The sequence below is a fragment of the Zingiber officinale genome, chromosome 4A (assembly GCF_018446385.1).
Source record: "Zingiber officinale cultivar Zhangliang chromosome 4A, Zo_v1.1, whole genome shotgun sequence".
In the NCBI taxonomy this organism is placed as follows: Eukaryota; Viridiplantae; Streptophyta; class Magnoliopsida; order Zingiberales; family Zingiberaceae; genus Zingiber; species Zingiber officinale.
The window spans coordinates 153,239,205-153,257,842 of record NC_055992.1 but is presented as its reverse complement, the minus strand read 5'-3'; the positions used below and the strand labels follow the sequence as shown (position 1 = coordinate 153,257,842).

At 42.4% G+C, this 18,638-nt stretch overlaps 2 protein-coding genes across 2 annotated transcripts; one reads left to right on the top strand and one right to left on the bottom strand.

The window, feature by feature from the left end:
• Positions 1–13,209: 13,209 nt before the first annotated feature.
• On the top strand, positions 13,210–14,005 carry LOC121971734 (cytokinin riboside 5'-monophosphate phosphoribohydrolase LOG7-like). Its single transcript, XM_042523145.1, has one exon. The coding sequence runs from the start codon at positions 13,346–13,348 to the stop codon at positions 13,967–13,969; it is 624 nt and encodes a 207-aa protein (XP_042379079.1). The 5' UTR covers positions 13,210–13,345; the 3' UTR covers positions 13,970–14,005.
• A 151-nt stretch (positions 14,006–14,156) lies between these two features.
• LOC121971733 (polyol transporter 5-like) lies at positions 14,157–16,148 on the bottom strand. The gene is made up of 2 exons (XM_042523144.1): positions 15,881–16,148; positions 14,157–15,767 (listed from the first exon to the last, which is right to left on the bottom strand). The coding sequence occupies exons 1-2, from the start codon at positions 16,014–16,016 to the stop codon at positions 14,341–14,343; spliced, it is 1,563 nt and encodes a 520-aa protein (XP_042379078.1). The 5' UTR covers positions 16,017–16,148; the 3' UTR covers positions 14,157–14,340.
• Between the last annotated feature and the right edge of the window lie 2,490 nt (positions 16,149–18,638).

Genomic DNA, 18,638 nt, shown 5'->3' with positions numbered 1-18,638 from the left:
TGACCAACCCGATCGGACGGCCGTCCGATCAGGAGAAGGATTGAACGATCAGATCCTTGGATCGGAGATAGCGGATCGGTCCCTGGACCGATCAGGCATCCTTCAGATCGGTCCCGGGACCGTTCAAAACGCGAACAGAACCTATCGAAATTTCCTGATCGGTCGGCAACCTCTCTGTTCGATATCTGAACGGTCTGCAGACCGTTCAGATATGATTGTCGCAAGAGAGCCCCTGACCGGACTGTGGACCGATCAGGGAGTCTCCTGACCGGTCCAGCGACCGATCAGTGTCTGATACTTCAGACTTCTGATATCTGAAACTCGTATCAAAAATCCTAAATTTTGTTCCAACAACTTCCTAGGATCCTAGAAGCCCATAGATTATGGTTAGTGATATCAGATGGATAATTCCTAATGATTTGCTCTCAAGAATTGAACTCATTCAAGGCTTAGAAATTCAAAATTTAAACCTTCTCGATTCTTAGCTTCAAAATCAGTGAATCTCCACAAACTTAGGAAATTGCTGAAACTACAATCTGTAGTGAAGCAAAGTCCCAAAACTGACATAGGCTACCTATAACCTATTCCAAAATTCGTCCTTTCTATGATTAGTTTCAAGTTTGTCAAAATAAGTCTTAGTTCCTAATACTTCTTTATCAACTTGTCCTAACATCAATCAAAGTCATGAAATGTATCAAGCAAAAAGTATCAACCAAACACATTAACTATGTTAGACAATTTCTAGACAAAAGTCCAACCAAGATTCCTTGGTTGGAATGTATGAGTAAGATCTAGGAACCAAATACACATGAATTGTGTAATGGTGTTCCCCAAACTCAATTAATGTCTCTTCAACCTAATTATTCAAGGGATGCATGATACATTTTGAATAATTTGGTTGATCCTAGCATCTCACCCCATTTCTAGCAAACAAAAACATTTTGTTAAACCTTATAGTGTATGTGAGATGTTCCCAAGTTGCCCAAATTTTTGTCCCAATTACTCTTGTCATTTTAATAGTCCTTATTGATCATGGTGAAACTCTAATGACCTAAGGAGCCAAACACATTCCCAACTCCCTCCTTAAATGACTAAATTCATTTTCCGGAAGGGGTTTGGTGAAAATATCAGCTAGGTTTGACTTTGACTCAACATATGTGAGTGCAATGTCTCCCTAGCTACATGATCTCTAATGAAGTGATGACGCACTTCAATGTGTTTTGTCCTTGAATGATGGACTGGATTTTTAGTTAGGTTAATCGTGCTAATGTTATCACATAGCACTTGTACACCCTTGTAAGAAAATCCATAATCCTCTAAGGTGTGTATCATCCACAACAATTGCGATACACTCTCTCCCATGGCAATATATTCACCTCGGTCGTGGAGAGAGCAACACAATGTTGCTTCCGACTTGACCAACTAACTAAAGATGACCCTAAAAATTGGCAACCCCCACTCGTACTTTTCCGATCCAATTTGCACCCAGCATAATCGGAATCGGTGTAACCTATCAAGTCAAAAGACTCGGTACGAGGATACCAAAGACCTACTCTTATTGTGCCCTTAAGATATCTCAAAATTCTTTTAACTGCAATTAAATGAGATTCCTTTGCACAGACTTGATACCTAGCGCACATGCCCACAGCAAAAAGTATATCGGGTCTACTGGCTGTGAGATATAGAAGACTACCGATCATGCTTCTATATTGCGTTAGATCAACTGGTTTTCCACTCTCATCATTGTCAAGGCGAGTGTTTGTCGCCATTGGAGTGGACACTTCCTTAGAGTCACTCATATTGAATTTTCTGAGCATCTCTTGAGTGTATTTTGCTTGATGGACATAAATACCATCTCTAGTTTGTTTGATTTCGAGTCCAAGAAAGAAAGTCAATTCTCCCACTAGACTCATCTCAAACTCACTCTCCATGTGAGTGATGAACTCATTTAAATAGCCCTTGTTGTTTGAGCCACAAATTATGTCATCGACATATACTTGGGCTACAAAAATATTTTCACCATCTCTACGTAGAAATAGTGTTGGGTCTATTTGTCCTCTAACAAAGCCCTTCTCTAGTAGATATGTTGACAACCTTTCGTACCAAGCTCGTGGTGCTTGTTTAAGCCCATAAAGTGCTTTCTTGAGCTTGTACACGTGATTTGGAGATTCGGTATTCACAAATCCCGGTGGTTGTTCAACATAAACTTCTTCCTTAATGAGACCATTTAAGAAGGCCGATTTTACATCCATTTGATAGAGCTTGAAACCTCTATGTGCAGCAAAAGCTAGCATTAAGCGAATGGACTCTAATCGGGCCACTGGAGCATATGTCTCATCATAATCAAGGCCTTCAACTTGACTATAGCCCTTGGCTACAAGTCTTGCCTTGTTTCTAACTACCTCTCCCTTTTGGTTCAATTTGTTCTTGAAGACCCATTTGGTTCCAATAATGGTGGTCTTCTTAGGTCTGGGAACCAAGTCCCATACTTGGCTCCTTTCAAATTGACCTAATTCGTCTTGCATAGCTATGATCCACTCAGGATCATGCAATGCCTCATCAATTAATCTAGGTTCAATTTCTGAGATCAAAGCGACCTCATTGGACTCATTTCTAAAGAATGACCTAGTCCTAACCCCTTGATGGATGTCTCCCACAATCTGGTCTTGGGGGTGACTAGTGTCTAACCTAGACCGCCTTGGTGCTGATGGTGCCTCATGAGTGGTCTCACTTGGCACAGACAAGGACTCAATATCAGGCAATGGATCCACCTGAGTTCTTTGTTGTCCTTGTTCATCATTATCAGAGTCAATTTCGACTCTTTCGATGTTTTGGTCATTCAAACTTAGCCTTCTAAGTTCGAATTGAATTTGTTCTACATCCCTTGATTGATCATTTAAATTAGGATTTCTTCAAAAGCTACATCAGAGGACTCTTCAATCAATTTAGTCCCCTTGTTGTAGACTCGATAGGCTTTCTGGTGAGTGAATACCCGACCAGTATCCCTTCATCAGCCTTAGCCGTGAACTTCCCAAGATGATCCTTTGTGTTCAAGATAAACACCTTACAACCAAACACCCTAAGATGTTTAATTGTAGGTGGTTTCCCAAACCAAAGTTCATGAGGGGTCTTTCCTAAAAATCTGTGTATTAGGACTCGATTTTGCACATAGCAAGCTGTACTCACAGCTTCGGCCCATAAGTAGCTCGGCAAAGAGTACTCATGAAGCATGCTTCGTGCAGCTTCCTGTAGGACTCGGTTCTTTCTCTCCACAACCCCATTTTGCTGTGGGGTCCTTGGAGTAGAGAACTCATGTCTATAACCCTTCTCTTGACAAAACTCTAAAAACCTATGGTTTTGGAATTCACCACCATGATCACTCCTAATGGTTTTAATTGTGGTTGATTTTTCATTTTCCGTTCTTCTACAAAAAGAAATGAAAATATCTATGGTTTGGTCCTTATGTTTCAAAAAGAAGGTCCAAGTATATCTAGTGAAATCATCAATAATCACAAGACAATATCTACTTCCATTCAAAGATATTACACTACTGCAATCAAATAGGTCCATGTGCAATAAGTCTAACGGAGTAGAAGTACTTACAATGCTTTTACCTTTATGAACCGCTTTTGTTTGCTTACCCTTTTGACATGCATCACATAGTTTGTTCTTTTGATATTTGATGCTTGGTAAGCCTCGCACTAATCCTTTGTTTGCTAGCTTCCGGATGTTCTTCATGTTTACATGTGCCAACCTTCTATGCCATAGCCAAGACTCTTCTTCTTTTGACATGAAACACTTAATCAAAGCATTAGTAGCACTTTTAAATGATACTTGATAAATATTGTCTACCCTTGTGCCTACTAGTACTGTGTCAAGTGTGTCAATGTTTTTAACCAAACATTGACTTGAATGAAATTCAATTGTGTAACCGTATCACACAATTGACTGACACTTAGGAGATTAAAAGTCATTCCCTTGACTAGAAGGACATTCTTGATATGAAGGCATTCGGATATATGAATGTCTCCAACTCCTATTACCTTAAGACTACCATTGTTACCAAAGGACACATTACCTCTACTTTTGTTTTGAAGAGAAGCAAATAGAGATTTGTCCCCGGTCATGTGCTTGGAGCATCCACTATCAACAAACCAAGTTGATAGGTGCTCCCCCTCGATCAATGCCTACAAGATACGAAAGATAGATGTTTTAGGTACCCAAATCTTGGGACCTAATGCATCTACAAGAAGTGACCTAGGAACCCATGCTTTGGTCATACCCTTCCTAGTTCCATGAACCCTAGAATCATTTGATCTATGGTATTGGGTCCTAGACACTAATGAGATAAAACTCGATTCTTTGGGTTGATAACCTATCCCGGCTTTGTTGTAGACTGCCCTTTGGGCATTTAAGATCATGTCTAATGTCTTAGAGCTAGTTGAGAATTTCTCAAGCATTTTCTTGAGCTTCTCAACCTCACTCTTCAAAGCCTTGTTCTCATCTTCAAGAAGCTCTAGATGAAGGTCATCAACCTCATCTTCCCTAAGAGCCTTTAGTATTTCTACTTCTTCTTTTAACAATTTATTTTCTGTTTTCGACTTTTTAAGCAATGTAGATAAATGAGTAATAGTCTTATAACATTTTTCTACATGAGAAGAGGTTACCTCTTCATCATCCGAGGATGATGAGGCCGCGTTTGAAGCATCACTTGAGTTGCCATCGCTTCCGGAGTCCTCCCTTGCCATGAGTGCTAAATGGCGAGTGCTCTTCTCCTTCTTCTCTTCTTCCTCGGATGAGCTTGAAGATGACTCATCCCAAGTGGCCTTAAGGGCCTTCTTCTTTTTGCTTCTTTCTTCTTTCTTCTTGGCTCGTTCTTCCTTCTTCTTGGCTCGTTCTTCCTTCTTGAGCTTAGGACACTCACTTCGGTAGTGCCCTTTCTTACTACATTCATAGCACGTAACGTTAGATTTATCTATGTTCGGATCATTAGGTTTACCTTTGTATCTTCGGCTTCTTCTCATGATCCTCCTCACGAAATTCGCCATTTCGCTTGATGACGATGATTCGCCTTCGTCATCGGACTCGGAGGAAGAGGTGGATGAGGAGATCTCCTTTTCTTTCTTCTTTTCCTTCTTCCTTCTCCCATCCTTGCTCCTTTCTCCTGCAACAAGAGCAATACCTTTCTCCTTTTGGCCTTTGTTAGCAAGTTCATGTAATTCCATTTCACAGAAAAATTCATCTAACTTGACAATTGAAAGATCCTTGGATACCTTGTAGGCATCTACCATAGATGACCACAAGGCATTCCTAGGAAAAGCTTTAAGTGCATACCTTACAAGATCGCGGTTTTCTACATGTTCATCTATGGAATGGAGACCGTTAATGATCTCTTTAAACCTACCATGAAGTTCACTTACATTCTCATTTTCCTTCATGGTGAGGTTCTGGAGTTGGTTGAGGAACAAGTCTCTCTTGGCAATTCGAGAGTCCCGAGTTCCTTCTTGAAGCTCAATGAGCTTGTTCCATAGATCTCTTGCACTAGTAAAAGGACCTACCTTGACTAGTTGGTCCTTGGCGATTCCACATTGCAAGGTGACCATGGCCTTGGCATCGGCTTGTGCTTTATGGAGTTGTTCGGTAGACCACCTTGACGATTCGAGCTCCTTACCTTCCTCATCTCTTGGTGGTGTGTAGCCTTCCTTGACTGAGAACCACATGGCAATGTCCGTCTTTAGGTAATACTCCATGCGTCCCTTCCAGTACTGGAAATCTGCCCCTTCAAAGTAAGGTGGTCGATTTGTGCTAAAACCTTCCCTCATGGCCATCTCTTTGCTCTTAGGTTGTTAAGCCGGATGAAGAGCTCCAAGCTCTGATACCACTTGTTAGGATCCTGGATGGCTAGAGGGGGGTGAATAGCCTCTTCAAAAGCTAAAACTCAAAGATAAAACTCACACGAGTGGTTAGCGCAGCGGAAAACAAGTTAAGAACAGAATAAGAATAAGAGAAGAACCAAAGCAAACCACAGTGACTCAAGTGTTTACGAGGTTCGGGGATAACTTGCCCCTACTCCTCGGTGTCCGTAAGGTGGACAAGCCGATCTTCGGTAGATCAACCCCGGTGAACACCCGGCTATGAACTTTCTCCTTCTCGGTGGAGTGACCTCTCAACAAAATCTCAACAGGTATGTAGAATATAGCACAAGACTTACTGAGCTTGGTGACTTAGGAGAATGAATATTAAGCTTACAGTCACGCGAAGGTCAGTGAAACAGAGAGCAAGTCGAGACAGCCGCTTCTCAGCCCCGAGCGTCAAAGCTTTTGCACCGATCGACAGAGAGTTTCTTTTCTCCAGAAAAACTTCTTCTTAACCCTCTCTTCAACCAGCCTTTTATGTCTCTGCCATCTCTGCCTTTCGCCCGCAACGGATCCCTGCCAAACTGCAGCAAATCTCTGCATCCAGCCATAGCATCGCCAATCACGCTTCTTTCTCATCTGATCATCTGAGCTCACACCAATGGAATTCTGGTCTTCACTGGTGTCTCTGAGCTCCACCCAATCACCATGAGTTGAGCTGATCGATGCCAGATCACCGCCAGATCGCAGCCACGACTTTGCTGCTTTAACAGGTTTACAGTGGAACATAGCAAAAGTTTCTCTGGTATCCTCTACTAATGAAGCTCAATTTGAAATCAACCAATTGCAAATTACCAGTAACCTGCACCTCAAAATCTTGCAGCAGATGGTTAGAAATATTTAGGCAAAAGCAACTTTGAATCAGAAAGAATCGAGAAAGTCAGAAGCGAGATAAATATGGATCGGTCCGCAGACCGATCCATACGCTCAAATCTCTTTTCGATCACGATCGGTGCGGACCGATCGAATTAACTGATCGGTCCCGCATCGATCGTGTCACAAGCCCGATCGGTCTCGGACCGATCAGATTAATCTGACCGGTCCCGAGACCGTCGATCGATACAAGAGCGCAGATGCTATCGAAGTTTCACCGATCGGTCGGACCGATCGAACAACACAAGATGCTATCGAGTGTTTACTGATCGGTCCGTAGACCGATCAGGCACACTTAGCATACGGATCGGTCTGCCGACCGATCACCCGTGCCACTTGTGCCACTGGATCGGTCATCGACCGATCCAAGGTTGTGATTTAAGAGGCAAGCTTCCAAGCTTGCTACCCTTAATCTCGACCAGAGACCGAGCTACCGAGCTCTTCTCCGACTATACATGCCAAGTTCCCATACTTGAACTTCCCAATACCGATGTCCGATCACCCTTGATCCATCTCGGATTTTCCTTGCCCGGCTTCACTCACGAACTTTCCAATTGCCGGCTTCATTCACGGGACTTTCCAATTGCAGCTTCACTCACCGTGACTTTCCAATTGCCCGGCTTCACTCACCAGACTTTCCAATTGCTCGGCTTCACTCACCGTGACTTTCCATTGCTCGGCTTCACTCACCGTGACTTTTCCCTTGCCTGGCTTCACTCACCAGGACTTCTCCAATTGCCTGGCTTCACTCACCAGGACTTCTCCAATGCCAAGCTCCTTGCTCGGACTTTTCCCAATCAGATTAATCAGGTCAACCAAGTCAACCCTGATTTGTCTGAGTTAATTCAATATCTGATTGAAACTTAAATCAGTGTCAACATCAAAACAACATCCAGGTCAGACTGTATCAACAAGGTCTTCCTGCCCCTCGGTCCACCCGACCTACTAGGACTTCCTTGCCTAGCCACAACTAGGACTTCCTGCCTGATGTCTGGTCCTCTTGATCCGAACATAGGAGCCCCCTTTCTTTGTTCGAGGTCAATATTGTACCCACATGACTCAATCAGATCATAGCTCTTGTGCATAGTCAGTGATTAAACCTTCTGGCAGTTCAGGCTCTGATACCAATTGATAGATCGAAAAGAATTTAGATATTTCCATAATGGTATGATATTCTCCACTTTGGGCCTAAGTCCTTATGGTTTTACTCTTGGGCTCTACCCAAAATGCCTCATGTCAATGGAGATATCTTTTCTTTTATAAACCCATGGTATTTTCCATGTGTTTTCAATGTGGGACTATGTTTGCAACCTTGCAATCCCAACACTTGATTGTGCTATTTCTTTTACTAAAATGTCTGTTTCCTTATAGGACCGGAGTATGGGGAGGATGATTGACTTCGGATGTGAGTTTCATGGCCTATATCGGCTTCAACAACCCTCTCTTGTTGGTTCGGTGGTGACATCTCCACTTCTTATTCATGCTCAGTTCGGACATCCAAGTCTTGATAAGTTGAAACAATTATATCCTAGTCTTTCTCATTTAGAGTCTTTGTCTTGTGAGTCGTGTCAGTTAGGTAAGTATGTTCGTACTTCTTTTTCTCCTCGCATTGAGATTCGGGCTACGTCTCCTTTTGCTTTGGTTCATTCTGATGTTTGGGGTCCAAGTCATGTTTCTTTTACGTTGGGGTCAAGGTATTTTGTTACTTTTATCGATGATTTTTCCCATTGCACATGATTATTCTAATGAAGGATCGTTCAGAATTACTTTCTATTTTTGAATCTTTTTTTCATGAAAGAAAAACTCAATTTAGTACTTCCCTTTGAACTTTGCAAAGTGATAATACACGCGAGTATTTATCTACTCAGTTCCATACCTTCTTGGCATCTCATGGTGTGTTGCGTTGCAAGTCTTGCCCTCATACCCCTCAACAAAATGGGGTCGCAGAATACAAGAATCGTTATCTCCTTGAGACCACCTGAACTCTTCTTCTCCATTCTCATGTTCCTCTTCAGTTTTGGGGTGACGCCATACTTACTACATATTATCTCATCAATCACATGCATTCCTCCACTCTCCAGGGTAAAATACCTCATCATGTACTTTATCCTCATCAATCTCTTCATCCTTTACCATCTAGGGTCTTTGGTTCTATATATTTTGCTCATGCTCTTGACATTGCATTGACAAACTCTCTCCCCGGTCTCATAAGTGTGTCTTCCTTGGGTATCCACGATTTCAGAAAGGGTACAAATGTTATTCCCCTACTCTCCGTCAGTACTTTATCTCTGCTGATGTCATGTTCTGACTCGGTCTCATTTTTTGGGCCTCACGCATCTCCATCCGAGTTTTCTCCTTCTCCAACTACACCAGCGACTATCTTTTGTCCTCTGCAGGAGTCTCTATCAGCTCCGGCCTTGTCTCCTCCTTTGCAGATTTATCAGCGTCGTCCTCGTCCTATTTTATCTCCGCCCTGCAATGACACTACCAAAGACACATCTTTGGAGCCAAGTCCTTCGCCTCTTCCTCCAGTCCTGTCTCCTGAGTCTGATATTTCCATTGTACTTCAAAAAGGTATGCGTTCCACTCGTAATCCTTCTCCTCATTATGTTTCTTTGAGCTATCATCGTCTTTCTCCTTCCTATTATTCTTGTCTTTCTTCCTTGTCGTCTGTTTCTCTTCCAAAGACTGCAGGTAATGTCTTTGCCCATCCAGGATGAAAACAGGCTATGCTTGATGAAATGAGTGCCTTATAAAGTAGTGGGACTTGGAACCTCATTCCTCTACCACCTGGGAAGTCAGTGGTTGGTTGTCGATGGGTGTTTACAGTGAAAGTTGGTATAGACGATACAGTTGATCAACTTAAGACTCGTCTCGTCACTAAAGGCTATACTCAAGTATTTGGATTGGATTATGGGGACACTTTTTCTCCTGTTGTCAAGATGTCTTCTGTGTGTCTATTCCTGTCCATTGCTGCAATTCGCCATTGGCCCCTTTATCAGTTGGATATCAAAAAAGCATTCTTACATGGTGACCTGCTCGATGAAGTCTACATGGAGCAACCTCCGTATTTTACTGCTCAGGGGGAGTCTTTTGGCCTTGTATGTCGCTTGCAGACATTTTTATATGGCCTCAAACAGTCACCCAGAGCATGGTTCAGTAGATTTAATACTGTAATTCAACAGTTTGGTATGACTCGGAGCGAGGCTAATCATTCTGTCTTTTATCGCCACTCATCTACTTGTTGCATCTATATAGTGGTTTATGTTGATGATATTATCATCACAGGTAATGATCATCTCGGGATTTCACAAGTGAAACAATATTTTTTTCAAACATTTCTAGACAAAGGATCTCAGCAAACTCAAATATTTCCTAGGGATAGAAGTAGCACAGTCTAAAGATGGGATTATCATATCCCAAATGAAGTATGCAATGGATATTCTGAAAGAAACAAGAATGTTAAACTCAAAGACAGACGACAATCCCATGAATCCTAATATCAAGCTCCTGCCAAATCAGGGGGAGCCTCTTTCAGATCCTGAACGGTACAGGCGATTAGTAGGGAAACTAAACTACCTTACTGTCACTCGTCCGGATATCTCATATGCAGTAAGTGTAGTAAGTCAGTTTCTCAACTCTCCGTGCAAAGAATATTGGAATGTCGTGACTCGTATTATTCGATATATCAGGGGTGCATTAGGAAAGAGTCTTTTATATGAAGACAAAGGACATACTCGAGTTGTGGGATATTTTGATGTAGATTAGGCAGGATCTCCCTCTGATAGAAGATCTACTTCTGGGTTTTGTATATTTGTCGGAGGTAACCTTGTTTCTTGGAAAACCAAAAAGCAGAATATTGTGACAAGATCCAGTGCAAAGACAGAATATCGAGCTATGGCTATAACCAGTGAAGAACTTATATGGCTAAAACAGTTACTTCAGGAACTAAAGTTTGAAGAGGTTACACAAATGTCACTCATATGTGACAACCACGCCGCCATGTATATTGCGTCAAATCCATCTTTCCATGAGAGGACAAAGCATATTGAAGTTGACTATCACTTTTTTAGAAAGAAAGTCATATTTGAAGAAATATCTATTAGTTTTGTCAACTTATATGATCAGCTAACAGATATATTTACTAAGTCACTGAGAGCTCCCCGAATTGACTACATATGTAACAAATTTGGTGCATATGATTTATATTCTCCAACTTAAGGGGGAGTGTTAGAATTTGTAAATGCATAGGGGTATTTCTATAATTATGTTGTATATCTTCTTTTCTATAAAAAGTCTAACTCATAGTATCTAAGATACGAGATTTTGTTTTCGTGACTAGCTTTTGGAATTTTGTAAATCAAGTAAAAGGAGTGAGAATATTTTTGTAACCCTTTGTCACGCTTACTAGTTGAACTTCATAGGCCAAATGCCTACTAGTAGCCTTTTGTTTTTCAGTGCCATGTTATTTTATTGCAAAATTAGTGACAAGAACTAATGGCAACGTTAGTTTTAACTTATCGAGCTGCTCTTTCTTTTTCTTAGTTTTTCTTCGTAATCTTGAGATGCTTCACACTTTTTGATATTATTCATTTTGGCCAGGAGAAAATTAACTAGTAGGCATGAAATTGTAATGTTATCTATATCAAACGAGGAAATGTTATATTGAAATATTATTTGGTCTAACTACTTTTTTATTTTTCATCCTAGCTAAGGATAAGCCGTGTCATTTCCTCGACTCCTTTCTGAATATTGGAAGAATGGTGTTGTGATGCACCAAGAACATCAACTGAAGATGTTTTTGATAGTGACTCCCTATGAATCCAATGGCGCTTCGAAGTAGATGATAACCTAGTCAACCAAAAAGTTGCTGCTGGTACCCTGAAAAAGTTTGGCGCGATAGTTTCATGCGCAGACAGTGGAAAGGTAGCTATTAGAAGAGATGAGATCCTCTGTCCCGAAAATGGTGTGTATCCGTGTCCCCTCGTCGATCGGAGAGACACGGGTACACACCATTTTCAGGACAGAGGATCTCATCTCGCTATTAGAAGGCTAAAGCCTCCTCACAATTTCGAAGCTTGCTTTATGGATGTTCAGATTTCTGAAATGGATGGGTATTTTTCATGGTCCCTCCTTAATCTTAATAGATGATACTCTTTCATTTGGCCATTTTACTTGGCTTAATGGAGTCTGTTTTGATCCATATTCGCTTTCTTCCACGCTACTGCAGAATAATTGATATGTAGTATTGCAATATTCATATCGTTGGAAAGTTTTTACTTCCCTTGCCGATCAATTGCTAGCTAATTTTTCATTTTACTTTGCTCCCTTGTCCACGGAGCTTCGTAAGAGAAAAGATGTCTTCTAAGAATTTCGACTGGTTTTGTTCAATGCTACAATTATCAAGACATCAAATGAGAAAAAGATAATGATCTGACATGCGCGCGAGCTATGCAAAAGCATGCCGTTAGCTGAAGCTTGGCCGACCTTATGCCTCTTCACATTTGGTAAATCATGCCATAAGATTACTGTCCTTTCAAGTAGATGAACTGATTGACACTTTCACACAGGATTTGCTGCCAGCCTATGCAATAATAAATCATATCGAAAATAATCGCTACTGAAACAAGAAGTTATGCTTTTACTGTTCCAATCTGATGATATATTGCTGTTTCTTGTGCTCATATGATTTAGATGTTTGGTTTTTGATGTAGATTATTTTTCTGATTGGTGCAATTCTTTGGATCTTTGTAAATTCTATACAACATTTTCCTTGACTACTGAAGGAAATTTCATGATAAGATTAGGTTTCAAAGGGAATCAAGTCCACATTTTTATGAACTATGAGATGAACCACATGAAATTTTGGTAGAATCGTGGCCGCGATCCAGTCATAATTGATTGCAATCCTTTTTTGGATCCACTGTCCCCCAGGTTATAGTTTGTGTCAGGACGGATGGCTGGAAGTCGCCTCCCACTCGGGGCCAACAATCTGGCCACTTGCCCACCACCGGCGACTTCTGGTCATCCGTCCCGACCAAACTATAACCTGAGGGAATGATGAACCCAGAGAGAGATTGTAATTAATTCTGATCAAATCATGATCACGATTTAACTATAATTCTATGTGGTCGATTCTTTGGTCTATGAAAATATGGATTAAAAAATTTGGTCTCATTTTGGAGAATGGTAAAATAGGAAGAAATGTTCGATAATCTTGAAAAAGGAAAGAATTTATCACTTTCTTTTCTTTATTGGAAACGGAAATGATGAAAGAATTATATTACATTCAACTTTCCTATTTTCTTTTTTGATAAACTCGACCAATGTGGAAAGAAATAACTTCAAATCCATAAAAAGGATATAAAATTATGTCTACTCAAATAGACAATTTGGAATCAAATTCTATAGTAAGGCATGAATGCATGATCGATTAATATTGGATAAGTTTCTTTACAAACTGAGCTCGAAACTCTGTTTTTACATGCATGATTGTTTAGGTTTCGAAACTCTGTGGCTGTTACATCTGTGCCCGAGGTCAGTCAACGGCGGCGGCCATGGTGGAGACGGCAACGTCGAGGTTCAAGAGTGTGTGCGTGTTCTGCGGCAGTAGCGCAGGGAATCGCGACTGCTACCGCGACGCCGCCTTGGAGCTCGGCCGGGAACTGGTGACACGCAAGGTGGACCTCGTGTACGGCGGCGGCAGCGTCGGGCTCATGGGGCTGGTCTCCCGCACCGTCCACTCCGACGGCGGCCACGTCGTGGGGATCATCCCGCGGTCGCTCATGGCGAGGGAGATAACAGGGGAGACGTTCGGGGAGGTGAGAGTGGTGGCTAACATGCACCAGCGGAAGGCGGAGATGGCCCGTAGCGCCGACGCCTTCGTGGCGCTGCCCGGCGGGTACGGGACGCTGGAGGAGCTGCTCGAGGTCATCACCTGGGCCCAGCTGGGCATCCACACCAAGCCCGTCGGCCTGCTCAACGTCGACGGTTACTTCGACTCGTTTCTGGCTCTCGTCGACAAGGCAGTAGCCGAGGGCTTCATTGCGCCTCACCAGCGCCGCCTCTTTGTCTGCGCCGCCGACGCGCGGGGGCTCCTCCAGGAGCTGGAGGAATACGTGCCGGTGGAGGACGCGGTGGCGAGTAGACTCGCCGCCGAATGGAAGTCGTCGGAGATCTAATTCTCATTAATCAACCGCATGCCGCAGAATCCATCAGTAAACAAAACCTGCAGACTGTTACCCATTTTAATAAAATCCCGAGCGAGGGAATCGATCACCCTTTTGGATTAAGAATATCCATTTCTTCGATTTTATGTTCCAGTTGACAAGTCAGTGAACAAGTTTCTATTTTCAGTACTAATGCATGTATCATTTATTGCCAAACATTCAGTTATATTTGCAGATGATTACAAATACTGGATACAGAATTGACTGTGGATTTAATCTCGTAGATGTTCATGAAGGAACTATGTTTGAAATCCAAAAGGTTCCTGTTTGCTGGAATAATGTTTACAGCGAGTAATAGCTGATTGATCTTGAGTTTTCTAGTACTAATTACCGCCGTTCACCATTTCGACTCCGGTGGTGTCTTCCTTCCTCTTCTCCGGCGCCGCCGTTTTCTTTTGCTCCCCGAAGAGCTCCTGCATCTCCTCCAGCGTCCTGCCCCGCGTCTCCGGCAAGAACGTGAAGAAGAACACCCATGCCACCGCGGCGATTCCGGAGTACAAGAAGAAGCTGCCCCCCAGCGTGATGGCCTTGGAGAGAGAGAGGAAGGTCATGGCGATGACGCCGCTGGTGACCCGGTTCACGGCCGCCACGATGGCGGCCCCCGGCGCTCGCAGGCGCAGCGGGAAGACCTCCGAGCTGTACACTAACGTCATGGGCCCCGCGCCGATGGAGAAAAACGACACGTACGCGAGTGTGGAACTGATGCTGAGCGCCGCCGCCCACTGGAGCGACTGCCCTCCATCGCCGTGCCTGCCCACGGCCGTCAGCCCGATCCCCAGCCCCGCCAGCGACACGATCATCCCTGCGAAGCTCCCCAGCAGCAGCGGCCGCCTCCCCACGCGGTCTACGAAGAAGGTCGCCACCAGGATTAAGAGAGTCTTGGTGAACCCCACCGCCACCGTCATCCCCAGCTGCGCGTTGTCAGACTTGATCCCCGCCGCCTCGAACACCCGGGGACTGTACAGAACCACCGAGTCGATCCCCGACGCCTGCTGGAAGAAGTGGATCCCCATGGCGGCGATCAGCACACGGCGCACCGACGACCTCGGCCGCAGCAGCAGCTCCCTCCAGGCTCCCCTGTTGTCTCTGTTCTTCTTGGGGACCGCCACCACGTCTTCGTCGCATTCTTCCGGGATTCCGGCAGCCCGCTTGATGTCGGCGAGACGGAGCCGCGCTTCCTCCGGCGAGTCGCAGGTCTTCTCGAGAACCTCCTTGGCGTCGCCGAGTCGACCGCGCATGACGAGCCACCGCGGCGACTCCGGCATGGCGAGCACGCCGACGCTGAGAAAAACCGACGGAATGGCGCCAACGCCGAGCATGAATCGCCACCCGAGGGACTGCCGGAGATGGGAGAAGGCGTAGTTGGAGATGTATCCTAGGAGTAAGCCGACGTTGATGAAGACCTCCGGGAAGGAAGTGAGGAAGCCACGGCAGGAGGCAGGGGCGATCTCAGCGTTGTAGGTGAGGGCTATTATAGCCGCGTATCCAACGCCGACGCCGGTGACGAAGCGGCCGAACATGAGAAAGGCATAATTCATGGCGAAGCCCATGAACAGCGCGCCAGCGAAGAAGATGGCGGCCGCGAGGACGATCGTGTACCGGCGGCCGATCCAGTCGGAGGTGAATCCGGCGGTGAAGGAACCTACGAGTGAGTAGAGACTAAGGCTGCCGATGAGAATCTCCACCTGCGTGTCGCTGATGTGGAGCTCTTTCTGAATGAACTTTTCTGCTCCGCTCATCACTCCGATATCTGATTCAATCCCCAAACAGAAACATTCGATCACTAACAAGTAACAACCACCAAGAATCAAAGCCGACGACAGAACAGAAATTAGCCATGATCAACCGCATGTGCGTACGTACCATAGCCCAACATGATGGTGGCCAAAGACGCGAGCATGGTGCAGCCCATGGCGTACATGTGGCGGCCTTGCTTCGGCGTCGCCGCCATCTTCTCCACCGACGACAACTGCTCGCGATCCTCTTTCTTTTCCCCCATACTCGTAGAGAAATTAAGAGAAAGGAGAGGCCTTAATTTCCTAGTCGATAACAGGAATCATGGTGGAGTGGAGTGGATTGGCCAGCTGGGTTTAAATAGACGAAGAAGGTCTATTAATTCTAAGAAAAAGGGGGGAAAATATTGTCTATTTTTCCTCACATACATGACCATACCTACTGGACTTTCCCAGAGAGACCTGACCACTGTTGTTCGTTTATCCTTAATCCAATTCTTTGTAGAGGTCAATTATCTTGGTTAAAGATAAAGCTTCTTACCGCTGATCATTTAGAACTAACACTGCACTAGTGGAAAAAACAAACGACAAACAAACAAACAAACAACAGCCTGGTACGTCCATTTGATTATAATGCCGACTATCACGTGCGTGGATTCGAGCGCCGCTGTCTCTTTCGCGTCACCATTGAATCTTGTGGTGTTGTACGCTGCCCAGAGACGTGACTATGCAGTCTGTGGTATGCAAATGGCTGATCGCTACTTGCTTTGACTTTGGCATTGAAGAACATGCACGGTCAGATGAGAAAACAAAGGTTGAGTGTGGAAATGGCGCTGGTGTACAACAGAATGTTATACATAAATGTAAGGCGTTTGTGAGAAAAAGGAGTTGCGGATAAAAACAAGGATTTGACAAAGAAAATGGGAGCTCTGGATCACTCATAAATTTGGTATTTTAAAATCAATTGTTGGATTAAAAACTTTATCCATTAATTAATCAAAACTGAAATTCAATTCTTAAATGATTGAAATTTTTTTTTAAAAAACATCAGACTTAGCTTGTCATTAGAATTGAAGTGCTTTAAGATCTATACACGTCTGAGACTTGATCTGCTTCATTAGATATCTACTTCATCCTACGTGAGCTAGCATTGGCCTCACAGCTAAATCACAGCTTAGTCAAGGTGGATGGCCATAACTAATGGAGTTTTTGTCTCGGACTGTGATGAACAGACGCGACGTTAAATTAAAATAATGTCTTGATGTATATATAGAGAGACTAATGTTCTACGTCAAAATCTAATGGAGACAGAAAATTGGATTGACGCACGCATTCATCTTTGACCTTTAATCGAAAAAGATTGTCCCCACATATAGTAATAAAATACTTTAAAAAATAATAAAAGAATCATACTTGGAATCTTAAATGAGATGAATATCTTATTTGTTGATCAACTTCTAATTAGTGCGTAAATTATACTCTAAATTTTACTAACAGATAAATGAAAGAGGAAAATCATCTATATCCCATATTAGTGAGGCAAAATATATTTGAACACTTGAATTATTAAATTCTTTTTTCACTTTTCTTTGAAATAATTTCATATATATATATATATATATATATATATATATATATATATATATATATATATATATGAACTTGAGGAGATGAATTATTTCGATTATTTTTAATCGTTGCTTTGTACTCGTTATTGAATGTGCAGTGGAAATCTTGCTTTAAACTCGACTCTACATGCATAATACCTTAGTTTACTTGATATCCACTTCCTTAAGATGACTCATTCACACCAACGATCTTCTTCCACTATTAATTCTTTCCTTTTCAAAAATTTTCCAGAGGCGCAGAAGCCTCTATAAACTCATTATTACATGAACATGATAAGAAATAACAAAACAAACACAAATACAATTAAAACTGACTTTACAATCAAAACCTTATTTATTTGATCTCTTGTTGCTCAAAATATCTCTTGTTGACTCAAAAATACACCAACTCTTCGCTTTAAAATCTCCAAGAACCGGCCTTACGACCCAGTTAGACTTTCTACTTCTAATCAAGTATCTGGTCACCTTGATCTACTTGACTTCTTACTCATATATTAATCAAATATAGAAATCCAAACTCGAGTGAATCCGAGCTTGGTCAACCTTAATTTAAGATCGATTGCATCAACAATCTTTCTCTTTTTAATATTTGACAATATATTTAAGTTAAGCTAACTCATTAGCTTAACTTTTCTTTTCATGTCAAAGCATGAATGATTGTTTCCTAACTTAAACATTACATTCTTTCCCTTTGGCATACATCAAAAATATTTTCTCATGATCTATTCATCATAAACTTCCAACATCACAATGAAGATTCCTACCTTCCATTGTCTCAAATACTCAATCTTGAACATACACCCATCATTCGTTCGTTCATCCTCCAAATTTTGCATTATCCTTAAACTTTTAAATCTTCTTTCTTATCAAAATCATGTTTTTAAGGAGAACCTCCCTCTTTAAAGCATGCTCCAACCTCAATTATTGCACAAACAATGATTTAGATTTAGAGTTCTTAAATCTTTAGGAAGTTCCAAAATCTAAGTCATGAAGTTAAATATTCAACCTAGAATCTAAACCTCCTACTCAGGTCCTAATTCTTCTTTTTTTACTTCCCTTTCTCATTTTCACCAAGAAAATCACCTTTGAATGCATATCTAAGCATATTAGAGGGTTAGGGATAATTAAGATACCTAAGATTGAACTTAGATGACTTAAACAAATCTATTTTAGTTAAAAACACAAAATCCATTTGACTGTTTTTTAATTTGAATTAATCAACTGATTTTCTAAAAATTACAATTTCAATTATCAAACCAA

Excerpts from the sequence above, each read along its gene's own strand:
- LOC121971734 (XM_042523145.1), top strand. The coding sequence starts at position 13,346 with ATGGTGGAGACGGCAACGTCGAGGTTCAAGAGTGTGTGCGTGTTCTGC.
- LOC121971733 (XM_042523144.1), bottom strand. The coding sequence starts at position 16,016 with ATGGGGGAAAAGAAAGAGGATCGCGAGCAGTTGTCGTCGGTGGAGAAG. Across the intron at positions 15,768-15,880 it reads CACCATCATGTTGGGCTATG|ATATCGGAGTGATGAGCGGA; the intron begins GTACGTACGCAC and ends GGATTGAATCAG.